This window comes from Perna viridis, chromosome 4 (assembly GCF_037379345.1).
Source record: "Perna viridis isolate PV_CMFRI_1.1 ecotype Kerala chromosome 4, ASM3737934v1, whole genome shotgun sequence".
Taxonomy (NCBI): Eukaryota; Metazoa; Mollusca; class Bivalvia; order Mytilida; family Mytilidae; genus Perna; species Perna viridis.
In genome coordinates, this window is record NC_142448.1 from 36,734,883 (window position 1) to 36,750,195 (window position 15,313).

Here is a 15,313-nt window from a genome sequence, read left to right on the forward strand (position 1 = left end):
ACCGCAGACAAGCCATGAGATGTTAATCATAAAAGTTTTTTCCGCGTCGTTATTTGACATTTTAATCATCATCCATGTTATACGCGTAATCTGCGTAATGTACTGTCAGGGAGTGATAAGCATATTCGGTACTTTCTGTAAGGTTAAAATAGAATATTACAAATACCTCCGCATGGTAGATGATTGTAGTTTGACCAATCCTGTTTTTCAATTTTTAAAGCTGTGTTCTACGTGATGAGTAGAGGAGAAAGGGGAACGCAAGAGCTTAATTTTTATTGAATTTTGCTCATTTACTGGACATTTGTAGGACCTGCGTGCTGTCTGTATGTCCGTAATTAGCGTAACTGTTAAAAATAAAAATAGGAGATGTGGTCTGATTGCCAGTGAGATAGACACCCACCAAAAGCCAAGCAACGAACAATACAACTTCTACAGGTCACCACACGGTCTTCAATAACGGGCAAAACCCATACCATAAAATCAGCTGTAAAAGCCCCCAAAATAAATGATGTGAAGCATCATAAAAGACGAAAATCGATCTAGAAAAAACGTAAAACGAATCACAATGAATTAGATAGGAATAAAGACTATTTGAAAATATTTGGTATTTTCCATTGGAATGATAAATTCTGTTATTTGCATATTCCTTTTACTTAAACAGGATATGTGATTAACGGGAATCCAGTGTGATAGTTTAATGACTACCATGTACATGTAGTTTCTTACAAAATGAACAAATGAGGAGAATGATGATGATTATACATGTATACTTCATACTACGCTGATTGGTCGAAATGTGACGGTCGGATTACTGAACACGCTTACTGATGGAACCCTAAAGACTAAAACTAAAATATAAGAAAGTCAAGTTATTACTGATCAAGTTTTATCTTAATAAAAATGAATTTATTTACTCCTAATTATGAATATGAAACAATATTACATGTTGACGTGCATGCTCCCATACGCTATGTACAAGTCGTATGACGAACTTCTTTTCCTATGAAATATTACGAGTTTGGTCGGGAAGAGGTTACAAGAGTAAAAGTTCAAGTATACAATGTGTGGTCCGTCGCCAGAAATTTTGTTGGAAAATGCATAGGGGTTGGTTGGTCGGGAAGAGGTTACATTAGGAAGTGTATATTCGATAAAGTTCCCGGTTACATGTATATAAGTAAGATGTGTTTCCAATTTTTAGAGTGGGTAACCTATTCTAACTTTCCTTTACACATTTTTGCTTTCAAAGTAGGTTCGTAACTTCTGAACCCCTTGGTTATAGGGCTGAATGAACACAAATGAATGATGCGCGAATAGTTTTCTGATATACACAACGTTTGGTAAAGGCAGTAAATTGTAAAGTTTTGTATTAAGTATCAGTCTTTGCAAGAATCATGCAGTGGATGAAACACAATATGAAAAAAAAACCATCATTTTGATAGTGTAATTTAACTATTTGCAGATCAAAATCAAGGAAAACAGACTTTTCATATCATGTTGGTGCATTGAGTTAAAATTTCATTGAAATGCACTAAAAATGAACATGCCAAGGGCAGATAGCTCTGTCAAATCCTATTTTTTCTAACATTCTATTGAAAAAATTCTGAGCGAAGTCAGTGATGCAGAGATCAAATAATGGTCTTTTCAAAAAGAGAAAGTATCCTTGAGGGATTTTAGATTGTCCGATCGGTGTGGTTTTGACATGCATGTTTTGGATTTTTCCTTATTTTGTCCGATTCTTACAAACACTTACACTTAAGTATAAGAAGCATTGCATTGTTTTGTGCCTAGGTATACATTATTTGCACAGTGAAATATAATTGCTATTACATTTACCCTGAAACATATTTTAGATATACTCTAATCATCTTTGAAAGATGAAAAAGCGGGAGGATTAAAATTCGCATAATCAGTTGATGACCCTTGACCTACAGCAGTATTTGAATAAGGGTTCGAAGTTTTAAAGCCAGAGTTTGCATAAGGAGCTGTGTCTTTGTCTTTATGCACATTATCATACGGGTGAGAGTCCTCTTGCTTCTTTAAAATGTCATACGGATGCGAGTCCCGCTTTGAATTGTCATGTGGAGACATTTCTAAATTTAGTTCATTTGGATCCGTCGCCGAATCGTCATGCTCACCAATAGCTGTTCTTATAAAGTTGTCGTAGCTAAAATCCTCTTCGAACCCTGTATTCATATATATTTTAACATCCGAATATTTCTGGTGTTTATACTGGTTCCGTCGCTTCCGGTACCTGAAATATATATAAATATATAGATATAAAGAGAAACACATTCTCCACCTCGTGGCAGACGTTCGAATTCGTTTCCTCCCTTACTGACCGCTGCAGACAGGCCTTTCGGAATTCTTTGACAATATTCAATCAAATATTGTTTGAGAATTGTATAAAGTCGCATGAGGATCGACTTTTCAAGATTATTTCTTGCATTTTGCCATGCGTGAAGTGAATTTCGAACGTTTGCGGATGCTTTAAGCTTGCGAGAAATCGTGATTATATCGTGACGATATTGAATAACAAATTATACATTTTTTTCGGATGACAAAAGCAGTTAATGATGTAGTCAACAGTTGTGCTAATATATTAAAGCAGATTTTTAGGGCAATGCTTTTCAAAGGTTTCAATAACATATCTATATTTAGCAGCGCAACTTATTATTTTTTCAAAGAGTCCTTTTCACCAAGTCTATAAGACATCATGTCTATACAAAATGTAAAGTTAATATATATTAACACAGTCAAACCGAGTGATATTTCGAGTGAGAAAAATATCATGGTCATATTAGACAGGTGATCTGTATGACTTTGTGTAGGTATATTTTACGTATATTGAACTACATAAAATGAATCAGTTAGGGAGTAACAGAGATGGATCCGATTACTTTCAATGTAATTGATTAAATTACAATTTCTTTGTCAATTGTATGATTAAATTAAATTAATGATTACAGCATTTCTAAATGTAATTGATTAAATTAATGATTACATTGGCAAGTAATCATGAATACATCTGATTACGATGAATTTGCAAATAACTATGAATTAATGAAAGGTTTAGAACATTTTGTTTATGTTATTTGTAATTTTCATTAGGCCTTAATTTTTTTTTAATTTAACAGGTAATATTATTTTTTTTAAATATAGTAGAAAATTAATCTTCACCAATTTATTGAACCAGAAAGATCTATAATAAAATATATATAAGTTCAATATAACAAATTTTGACTTTCACTTGAATTTTTAAGAACCATTGTACTTGAGTCGTATACAGTTATGCCCTTGGGGATATTCGAATATAAAAGAAAATAGCCATAATACCCTTGGCTTTTACTTTTGTACTTCTTATAAAATTCATCAAATTTTTTAAAACAATTGTATAGGAGAACTATAATTTACAAACATTTTTGTTCATTAAAATAATTAGACTTTTTTTACTAGTTGGTATTAAATTAACATTTTGTAATATCTTCCCCCCAAAAAAAGAAAAAAAAATACAAATGAAAAAAATTTACACATTGAATAATTAACAATCATGTTAGTCTTTTTTGTCGTTGACATTTCATGCATTATCCGTAGATACCATTTGAGGCTTTAATATTTCCATTGTAATCATAATGTAAACATAAAATAATCAGAATTACAGGATATTTTTTAAATGTAATTGATTAAATTATATTACTTGTATTCAGATTACTGGGTGATTAATAATTCCAATAATTACTTGAAGAAATGTAATCAATTACAGCTGATTAACAATTACAATTAAAATTACCCCATCTTTGGAGAGTAATCAAGGTATCCAAGATTCTAGCGGAAACAAAAAAAAATTCAGGGACAAAGACCAGACATGAAAACAAAAAAATACAAGAAAGAATATAAAATAACCAAAATAATACACATAACGCAACAAAAGTAAATGCGCAACTCGGACTCCACTAAAAACTGTGACATTGACCAGATGCACCGGTAGGGTAAGCGTGTAGAAGCATCCACCGATTTGCTCATAAAAAGTCAAGTCCGTGGTGGACGAAAGAGGAGAAGAATGGTGATTCAACTAAAGATTATGCATTTCACACTATAAACTTAGACATATCTTTGGTTTTATGGACTTATAGTAAAAAATATATATATTGTTAGTTGGTCTTACCTGTAAATTAAGAAACAGCCTACTAAAATGAGCAAGAGCAGGATGAGTATCACGGCAATTACTATTCCGATGACCGCTGAAAAATGCAAATTAGAGTTTATAATGATACACAAACCGGTAACTTTGCTAGCCTTGGTCACTCGTGTCTAGTAAAAAAAGATTTATAAATGCATACTCAGAGACATGATAGTGGACTCCATAGTTAAACGACAAATAGCTAGGCAAGCGGATTTAGTATATATCCAACATTAAATATATCTTATAAATACATTAAAATTGTATAAAATTAATTTATATACACGCTACATGGTTCTTAATTATGTACAGTATTAGATATTTTATACAGTCATGCATATCCACTCAAGATACCTGGATTAATTTTTTTTACAAAATGTATGATATATATTACAAACATTATTCCTGTAGTGGTAGAGGACATTCCTATGTAAATCCATTTACTGTTGGAATTGTGCTATATAAATACATATACACTGAATACGTTTACTCCAATCTCTTCAGTCGGCAGACCTATTTATTACCGTCCCCTGATTATCACGTATAACTACCTTTTTATTACCGTTCCCTGATTATCACGATCTTTTTATTACCGTTCCCTGATTATCACGTACCTTTTTATTACCGTTCCCTGATTATCACGTATAACTACCTTTTTTATTACCGTTCCCTGATTATCACGTATAACTACCTTTTTTTATTACCGTTCCCTGATTATCACGTATAACTACCTTTTTTATTACCGTTCCCTGATTATCACGTATCTTTTTATTACCGTTCCCTGATTATCACGTATAACTCTTTTTTATTACCGTTCCCTGATTATCACGTATAACTACCTTTTTTTATTACCGTTCCCTGATTATCACGTATAACTACCTTTTTTATTACCGTTCCCTGATTATCACGTATAACTACCTTTTTATTACCGTTCCCTGATTATCACGTATAACTACCTTTCTATAGGCTCTGCTGTATTGGAAGCGAAAAAATAATCACAAGGCATGAACACTACTCATTGATAATACCAAACCACGAAGCTGTTTCCGTAGTACTATTCTAATTAGCATAAAATGCTCGGGTTGGGTGTAGAGTGTGACAGAGATGTAAAGGCTTTGAAATAGCGAAGAAACCGACTGTGCAAGAAATTGTATTTGCGTATTTAAAATGGGAAAGCAGTTGCTGGTCTGTATATTGCGAATACTTGGTACAATGTAATATATCATGAGGTCTGAGGAGATACATGTATATCGGAATGATCTATCTAGGTTCATCATTCATATATTCATTGTATAGAGGGCGGAGCCAGTTTTTCTTTCTATGTTAATTTCTGAATATTTTATTTCAATGCTTAAAACAAATTCATACTAACCTTCGCTAGATATTCCCGGTTTAAATTTTGTCAAGTTGTCTGTTTCATTTGTTAATAGCCTCGATGTTGTTTCAAGGCCAATAGAGGTAGACGTTGTTGATTCTTCTGTTGTAGAGTGAGTGTATTTGGTTGTCGTTTGAGCATCTGTTGTTGTTGTTGTCGATGTCAACATCGTGTAAGTGGTTGGCGATGTTAGAGTTGACATTGTGAATGTTGTTGGCGATGTTGAAGTTGACTTTGTGAATGCTGTTGTTGATGTTGGAGTAGGCGTAGATGTTGATACTGTTAAAGTTGTTTTGGACGACATCGTAGAAGTTTGTGAAGTTCCTGTTGTAAATGTTGTTGGTGTTGATAAAGTAGCAGTTGAATGAGTCGGGACCATAGTCGATGATGTTGTAAAACTTTCGGTGGTAGATTGTGTCTCTGTTGATTGTGTTGTTGTAGTTGACGGTGAAGTGGTGGATTCTGATGTTGTTTTACCTGTAGATGCTTGTACGTTTGGTGTTGTAATTGTTACTGTACTTTCAATGGGAGTTGAAGATCTAGTCGTAACTGTTCCACTTCTAGCTGAAGAATCAGACGAAGCCATTTCACTAACAGTTGATGTATGTACAGTTGTTTGTCCTGGATGAGTCGTAGTTGACTTTATTGTTGAAAACGTAGTTGACTCTGTACTAGTATACTGTAACGTCATAGTTTTCAGTGTAGTACTACCATCAGTTGTTAATTTTGTTTCTGTCTGTGAATTTGTGAATACTGAAATGATCCAATAATATAATATCCTTATCATTAGTCAGTCATTTTGACTAGAGCTTACTTAGACAACAGTACACTAACTTGATATAAAACTGATATACGGAGGAGACGCAGAATCGCGGGAAAATGCGAGGCTGTGCCGAGCAATTTCACCGGTCCGAGACGAATTCGTATATCAAATTAAAGTATTTGTCAAGTCAGTGCACAATTTTTGTTACATGTATCATATTGAACTTTGATTGTTCAAACAAGTAGTTTATTGATTTTTATACTTAAAAAATGTATTGCCGCATAATTGTTAATTTTTACAAAAAATTCATTAATTCTAGCAAAAACTTTAAATCGCGGGAAATAATCATTTGCCAAATTTTTGGGCAGCTGACAGCTGGAAGTAATAGTTTTTCCGAATTTAAAGTACATGAGGAGCTACATTCAAATCATTTTGATGCGGTTGACATACTAAAATGAAATTTTAATGTCATTTGCAAAATACATGGGGACGGGTCTTGTCGATATAGGGCCTTATTGAATGTAAGTTTTACTTTCCCACTGGGCAACCTAGAGGCCCCCTCCACCAAAAAAAAAAATCCAAAAAAAAAAAAAAAACAAAAAAAAAAACAAAAAACAAAAAACAAAAAAAACCCAAACAAACCAAAAGCAGAGATTTTTCCACTAAAATGTTTTGAACTTAGCACATTTTGTTCCTTTCATCAAACATAGATGAAACTAAAACGTACTGACCATTAGAGGAATATTTTTTTTTCATTCTTCTTGAACGAAAATGTATTGAACTTGATTTTAACGAAACATTTATTACACACCGGCCAGATATTATACACCGTTATCTGTGGGCAGAGTGAATATGGGGTCCGTTTAAATTTGGTAAAAAAAATATTTACATTTAATTAGGGGTCATGAGCTCAGTTGGCTAAACTTATTTTCACGTGTGTCTGTTTCCCCGTCTAACCCTTTTTTGCCATTTTCCATGACTCTTTCATTTGACCATTTTGAAATAATCCGGAATTTTACATTATATTTTTAACAGTGTTATAGAAAGAACAAAAAAAAAAAAAAAAAAAAAAAAAAATAAATAAATGAAAGCAACGTAATTTAAGAAATATATACTTATAAAATGTCTATGGAAAAGGAAACGCACATATTTTGGCTTTTCATTTACTAATGTGGAAAATATTTAGATTTGGATTCAAATATCCTGAAAGTTTTTAAGATTAATTCCTGGAACTAATAAACTTATACTATAGTACATGTACAAAATGCATTTCATGTATTTTTGTATTACTTTGAATTATACAATTGATACTATAGGTAAACCTATCTAAACCAAACCCTTATAAACCGGTGACCTGTCTAAAGCAACCATTGTAAACCGGTTACCTGTCTAAACAAAACCCTTATAAAACGGTTACCTGTCTAAACCAACCATTATAAACCGATTACCTTTCTAAACCAACCCTTATAAATCGGTTACCCGTCTAAACTAACCTTTATAAACTGGTTACCCGTCTAAACCAACCCTTATAAGCCGGTTACCTGTTTTAACCAACCATTATAAACCGGTAATTTGTCTAAACCAAACCCTTATAACCCAGTTACCTGTATAAACCGAACCCATATAAACCAGTTACCTGTCTAAACCAACCCTTATTAACCAGTTACCTGCCTAAATCAACCATTACAAACCGGTTACCTGTCTAAACCAAACCCTTATAATCTTATTATAAGTAATAAAAACGCAATATAAAACAAGAACGGACACAAAAAAAGAAACAAAATTCAATAAAAAAACGAAAAAAGAAAAAAAAACAAAACGAAACAGAAACAAAACGAAAACAAAAGAAAAAGGAAAGAAAAAAAGATAATAAAAAAAAGACCATGAAGTACATGTGTGTTCATTATAACTGACACATCAAACAGGAAGTTCAGTCATTTTAATATACATTTGTACTTGTTGGTGATACGATCGTATTATTTCGTACATGTTTGAAGAAGAAAAAAATAGTAATGACGCACATTTCTATCAGATTGATTTTACTATATAAAGCTACATATATGTTCTTGATAAAATTTGTGTATATTATACATTTTTGTCCAAAAAACCTTTCTAGCATCTAAGGGTAAGAAATTTCCAAGCTCGCATGATTGTAGCGGCAGTCCGAATATCATTAGAGTCTATTTATCCAAGAACCTGTCGAATCTGACCTACGACCCGAGAGCATGCCGGATCTGAACGAAATACAGAGGGCCTGTGAATTTGAGCTGTGACCAAAGGACCTAAATGACCAGAAATGATATAAACAAACTAGTCAAACTGAACTGTGACCAGAGAACCTTGGTTACCATGCAGAATCACAATCGGAAGATATGTGTTATTCGAAAAATGAGGCTTTAATTTATTTGAATCTGCAAGCGTATTGAACGGTTGTACATCACATAGGCATAAACATTATCTTATTTTAAACCAATAATTGTTTATTTTATGATCAGCTTTTTCTCACAGAAAAACCGATAACGTTAAAAACCAAACCCATTATATCTGAAATATATTTACGTAAATCTGACAATAAGATGAGAGCCAGCCACTTATGCATGGTAGATTTATATTGGACAGAAACACTTTCAAGTAGTAGTCTTCATAAATATCGGACAGGAGGTGACTCATGCATGTCAAAAACCCACCGAATTTAACTTTTTCTTCTTAGGCAGAATCAGTTACACATGTACAGACTTCATAGCCCGTCTTAGTTTTTCATTTGGGTGCTGCGAATTAAATTGGTTGTACATGAAACCAGCAGTATGCAAGAGTTATCGTTCTTGATTCGATTTGATTCAGTTGGTTTTAATGAGAGATGAATGTATGGTTTCCTCAAAATGCAGATCTGAATACAAAAAAGTTTCTTGTTAATATAAGTAAAAATATATAATCTGAAGGCTTTTCTGCCTTTGTACATGTATATTAGGTATTTTTATTTGCTACACCGTGAATCATCTGTACCAAGGGCAGTGTCTGAATTCTATTTGGACTGGTACTTTAAAATTGAATTCTGAATGATAAATGAATCTATAATGTTTATCCTTCCTCATTACTCAATTTTGACTGTTTAATTAAAACTAAGTTTGTTAAATTATGAATAGTACGTTATCTGACATCATTTCTTTTTCCCAGGGCTATATTGCCCGGAAGTGTCTAGGACTAGTCGACAAATTTATAAAAGGGGGAGAAAGAGAAACGTCTATCTAGAAATTTACAAAGAGTGTTCTGAATTATCATTCGTTTTGCTCATGTGTACACAAATATTACAAAAATAATCAACACAATTTTCTTAGAAAAAGGAAAATCTCAAACTACCCCTGAATCCCCAAGGATCCGGCAATGCGGTCGGGCTGGAAGGATGAAGGTATATCGATATTTCTTTAAAATACTGGGTTGTAACTCAATGCGATGTACACTCTTACTAAAGTTATGATCCACGTTTAGTTTCATCATATGATCAGTTTTGCCAGTGTACAATTATAGCTATTTCTCTGAAAGTAACTCTGAATTTCATCAGAGCCCCATCCCCCCTTCTCACGAATGGAAACTTTAAGAATGACTCATGAGCACAGCGATCGGTACGTCAGGCATGTATATATACACGACAGACGCTGTAACAATACTGTTCATAGGTACGGTATGCTAAATCCAAAGTTTACACTAAAATTTAGAAATTTACCGGTTCACCTGGTCCATGCTCCCAGTTTTTAGTGGAATCCGAGTTGCTCATTTGCTTTTGTTAAATTGTATGATTTTAGTTACTTTATGTTCTTTGTTGTGTATGTCTGTTTTCCATGTCTGGTCTTTGTCCCTGGATTACATTCTTTTGATTTCTGCTAGAATTTTGGTTTCCTTGATTACTCTTTTAAATAAAAGGTTCTTCGGCGAGCATGCTTACATGTAATGACCCCCTTTTTAGCAACCCGTCTAACTCACTCGTTGTACTGATACATTTTACAAATTTGAGTGCTAAAGGCCTGTGTCTGGGGCTATATTGTAAGTCAAATTACACTCTTACATGTAACACTTCTTAGTTTAATATTGGAATGTAAATATTCTATTAATTATCAGGATTAACATTAATTTACCTAAAACAGAAAATGATAATTCAAGAAACAGTAACGACAAAATATTATAGACAAATACGGATGGATCATAGACGGATCCAAATGGGGGGAGGGGGAAGACATGAGTAATAACCCTCCTTTTTGTTGGAAAAAATGTTCATATATACAACAATTTGAAGGGAAGAAAAGGGGCTATGATAGCCTGGAATCATATTTTTCATCAATATCTAAATAGGATCCCCACTGTTTTTTTTACAAATTCAGAATCTATTTCATAGGAGGGGGTAGAATTGAAACCAGAACAGGTTATGAGCCATCCCAGAGTTTTGTTTACCCCGTTAGACTCTACATGTATCTTGGTTATAAAGTCTAAAGGCATGAAAGTTATATCTAACCACGCCCTTCTCATGATAGGTTTGGAATATATTACTTCACGGAATTAGATCTTCAAAGTTTATCCTACAGAGTCATTATATAGGACGTTCTATTGTTTCCTAAAAAATGGTAAAATATTGCAAAAAAGATACACACATTTAGATATTGTATACCTCAAATATAGGATAAGTAACACATTATATGAGGAAATCAATACCGTTATATCAAGAGAGACGATTACGTAAATTCGATTCAAGTTTTCATTTTCAGGGTGTTTTTATGAGCTTTCCTACCTGCATTGTTAAGAATGAACAAAATAACGCCAAAAATATAGTTCATCTTCAGTCACGAGACCCAAAAATATCACAGAAGGTCCTTTAGAACAGGAAGAGAGAAACATAAGTCGATAAATAAAAGTTTAAATGTTTGTTATATTTTGCGATTCAATACAGCATAGAGGAATTACTCAGGTGTGGACGACTTTAGTGATAACTGTAATACGGAGTTTAAACTTGTTTTCAATTCATCTATGAATTATTCACATATGTTATTATCAAAACCCCGCCAACTTTAAATCTTATCTATTACATACTTTTTAACAATAACATTATCCATATGTTAATCGTCAATTACGTTGAATTGTATTTTAAATAATACGAATTGTCAAATTTGAGGTGTATGTATCATTCTATTCTTTATATTATAGTGTTATTAAATGGGTATTTTCATACGAAGCCTGTATTATGTCCGAGGCAGTTGTATTGGGTCGAGGTCAGTTGTATAGGCCCGAGGCAACGCCGAGGGTCTATACAGATGATCGAGACCCAATACGACTGTACGAGGACATAATACAGGCTTCGTATGAAAATACCCATTTCATGACACCTTTATTAACTGATTACTTAAAATGACTGCCATTAGTTCGTATTTATTCGTACAGAGGACATAATACAGCTTTGTATGAAAATACCCATTTCATGACACCTATATTAACTGATAACTTAAAATGACTGCCATTAGTTCTTTATAACATAAACAGCCTCGAACTGTGCCTGTGCCTGTGGCTGTGGCAGTGGGACATCAATCTCGTAAATCGTACACCCTTCTTCAGATTCCCCGGCGAGAGCCGATGCCAGTGCTAACATTTCATCATTTTCTGCCAATGTTTCATATCTCATGATATCATGTGCTAATACCTCCAGCATATCCTCGCCGCTCTTTGCTTTTCGATCTGACATTCTTTCTGGTGCGGCCATGTTCATTGTTCGTTTATCGTCTGCAAAACTATAGTATGTTACAGAAAATTACACTTGACTATAGTTCATTTCGTATTTGTACGTTTCCGGAAATAGCCGAATTTGCCCGACTTTAATACAGGACATTGCCCTGTATTAAAATTTTTAATACAGGGCATTGCCCTGTATACATTCGGGTGTAATAAATCCATGCAACTTCCTGTTATATTAAATGGGCAATTTGCACTGTATTTTAAGTCATCAGTTAATAAGTACATGTATGAAGTGTTTGTCGATGTAGGAAAAAGGAAAGATGCATTAGGCCAACTAGAACTAATGACATGTTTCTCAGGCCGATTTCTTCTCTTTGAAAGCATTTCATTATCATTCTTCATCGCCATAAATAAAATAAAATGAAAAAAAAAGCATCTCCCGCACAAGTTTCTTCGTCATGAGCAATTTAAAAATAATTGTTTTGAATATCCGATGCCGAAAATGAATGGAGTAAAGCACTGTTTCACGCCTTCAATCGGCTCTATATTTTGTCGAAGCGATGTTTACGATTACACTGTTGTAAAAACTATATTCACCGGTGTTACAGAATTGTTTTTGTCATTTCATCGCTTTGAATGTTTGAACTTTAAAAAAAATAAAACGTTTTGACGTTTATCATGCACACTTCTCATGGTTTGTATTTAAAAATATGAAGAAAAGTTATAGAAATTTTTAATCATAAAAAATTGACAGCGGACAGATTTTTTTCTTTGACGAAAAAAAATCACATGGCATTCAAGTTTTTCGTCATATTATCCATTTCTGCTGAGCAAAAATGTATGAATTAATTTATGTTTTCTTCAAATAAGTCATTGATTTGTAAAGTATGTTAATCATAAAAGTGAGACTCAGTGCAAAATTAGGCACGTGTATATAATCTGATTTGTACATGTAAGATGTAACGTGCGATGTTTCATTATACATGTATTTCTACTGAATTGAAGTTTGAATAAATCTATTATAATAAGTCATTCTAAAGTTAATTCGGTTTCACCTTCTTGTAGAATTCATTAAAAATGATACATGTAATAGTGGTCATTAATATTAATATAATTCTTAGAATTCATTGATAATTAGTTATTAAGTAAAGACTAAATTAAAAAAAAGGGGGAATAAAGTGTTGTGTTGTTAATTACCAGTCCACATAAAATTCAGACACTACCAATGGTAAAGTGATTCATGGTGTGAAAAAAAAAAACCCACCAAACAAACAATGCTTTTTTCAGTCTACATATGCTAAACTTTCACATAACGACAACCTTTTCTGCATTCAGATCTGCAGTTTTGGGAAATCATACATTTATCTCCCACGAAAATCAACCAAATGAAGTCTAATCAAGAACAATAACTCTTGCAAAGTGCAAATGTCATGTACAATCTATATAATTTTTATCTTAAAAGTGCAACAACCAAATGAAAAACTAAGGCTGGTTATGTGATCAGTAACTGTTTCTGAACAAGAAATAAAACTGAATTCGGTGGGTTCTTGATATGCATGAATCACCTTCTGGCTGATTTTTATAAAGACTAATACTTAAATATTCTTTTTCAAATATTTTGTAGATCTTTTTAACGTAAATGTATTAAGAAGAAAATGTTTTAAATTCTTTTAATGTCAGAGCTTTATAAAACACACTTAAAATTGAACATGCCAATAAAATCCACTTTAAAGCGGGATTTTCGTCCCAAATGTGCACTAATCATAATGTCCACTTTAGGGCTTTTGGACCATATAATAGTACACGGTTATCGTTGGGTCTCACTGTCGGCAGTGGATTTCGTGTTCCCATCGAGGATATAATGTTAATTTTTGTTTACAACGCTTTGACGAAATGCATAACCAAGCTAAAACATATACGAGAAAGTTCTCTAAGAGTAATCAAGGTAACCAAGATCATAGTGGAAATCAAAAGAATGCAATCCATGGACAAGGACCAGACATGAAAAACCAAAAACACACACAACAAAGAACATACAATAACCAAAATAATACGTACAAAGAAACACAAATACATGAGCAACTCAGACTCCACTAAAAACTGGGTACATGAACCAAGTGCACCGGTAGGATAAGCGTCCTCAACCTTTCTAGAAACACCCACCGAGTTGCTAAAAAAAGTCAAGGCTGGGGTAGACGAAAGAGGAAAGGAAAACCCCATGACATGTTGAACAAATAGGTTCTAATATGCAGATTGAATAGACATGTACAATGTATATGTACATCGTTATAATCCACGTGTTCATGATATGATGACGAGCGTAAAACTTCTGTAGTGATGACTTCAATCTTGTAGCAGCAATCTATTTCAGAAGTCTAATTGTAGGAAGTCTAGATACATTTTCGGAACAATTTCCAAAGGACGCTTACCCTACCGGTGCACCTGGTCCATGCTCCTAGTTTTTAGTGGAGTCCGATTGGCTCATTTACTTTTGTTACTTTGTATGTATGATTTTAGTTACTTTATGTTCTTTGTTGTGTATGTCTGTTTTCCATGTCTGGTCTTTGTCCCTGGAATACATTCTTTTGATTACCGCTATAACCTTGGTTCCGTTGATTACTCTTCCATATACTTTTGCCAATAAGACTGTATGCAAAGCATCAACAAGTCTAAATCTCACCATTGGGTGATATGCATTAAAATATATATTTGGAAGGTTATGATCACGCCAAGGTACTTTAACCCCGTTGCATTTTTTTTGCGCCTGTCCCAAGTGGAGAATTTCAGGCATCTGTTAGTCTTGTTTCGTTTTTACGTTTTAACTTTCAATTCACTTTATGTTTCTGGAGTGTATAGAGGCAACCATGGTCTTGAGCTTACAGTTTACATCCCAGTGGGGTTGCCGTCTCTTTGACGTATTCACCATATCCATTCTCCTTATTGTAGATCATTACATTACTGGTAATTTTGTATGCTAGGTAAAGTATGGCAGAGAGTATACTGTTAAGCTTAGGCAGCTGTGCCAGATCCAAATAATTTGAATGGGGAGGTTTAGAAAAATGTTGATACAGACAAACATTTTCTCATCTTTGTCCAAAAAATTAGCAAAATATTTCAATCATAAAAGGGGGTGTGTTCCGACTCTTGAACCTTCGTCTTGGGTCCAGCATTGAGTTTGATTAGTTATCATTTACTATTGAGTCAATCCTGACTTAGGGTTTAATATTACCCATCATAGCATTATTGCTTATGAAAGATAGGGTATATGTCTTTTTACATTTTAACC

General features: G+C 33.4%; 1 protein-coding gene across 1 annotated transcript; it reads right to left on the reverse strand.

The window, feature by feature from the left end:
- Window positions 1-869: 869 nt before the first annotated feature.
- LOC148619953 (uncharacterized) lies at window positions 870-11,249 on the reverse strand. Its single transcript, XM_088580409.1, has 4 exons — window positions 11,093-11,249; window positions 5,550-6,305; window positions 4,163-4,238; window positions 870-2,251 (listed from the first exon to the last, which is right to left on the reverse strand). The coding sequence occupies exons 1-4, from the start codon at window positions 11,136-11,138 to the stop codon at window positions 1,858-1,860; spliced, it is 1,272 nt and encodes a 423-aa protein (XP_088436535.1). The 5' UTR covers window positions 11,139-11,249; the 3' UTR covers window positions 870-1,857.
- Between the last annotated feature and the right edge of the window lie 4,064 nt (window positions 11,250-15,313).

What these genes read in the sequence shown, in the direction of transcription:
- LOC148619953 (XM_088580409.1), bottom strand. Translation starts at nt 11,138, where the DNA reads ATGAACTATATTTTTGGCGTTATTTTGTTCATTCTTAACAATGCAG. An exon ending in GTTCATTCTTAACAATGCAG is followed by an intron (nt 6,306 to 11,092) that starts GTAGGAAAGCTC and finishes GGATCATTTCAG; the next exon opens with TATTCACAAATTCACAGACA. An exon ending in ACCGGGAATATCTAGCGAAG is followed by an intron (nt 4,239 to 5,549) that starts GTTAGTATGAAT and finishes TGCATTTTTCAG; the next exon opens with CGGTCATCGGAATAGTAATT.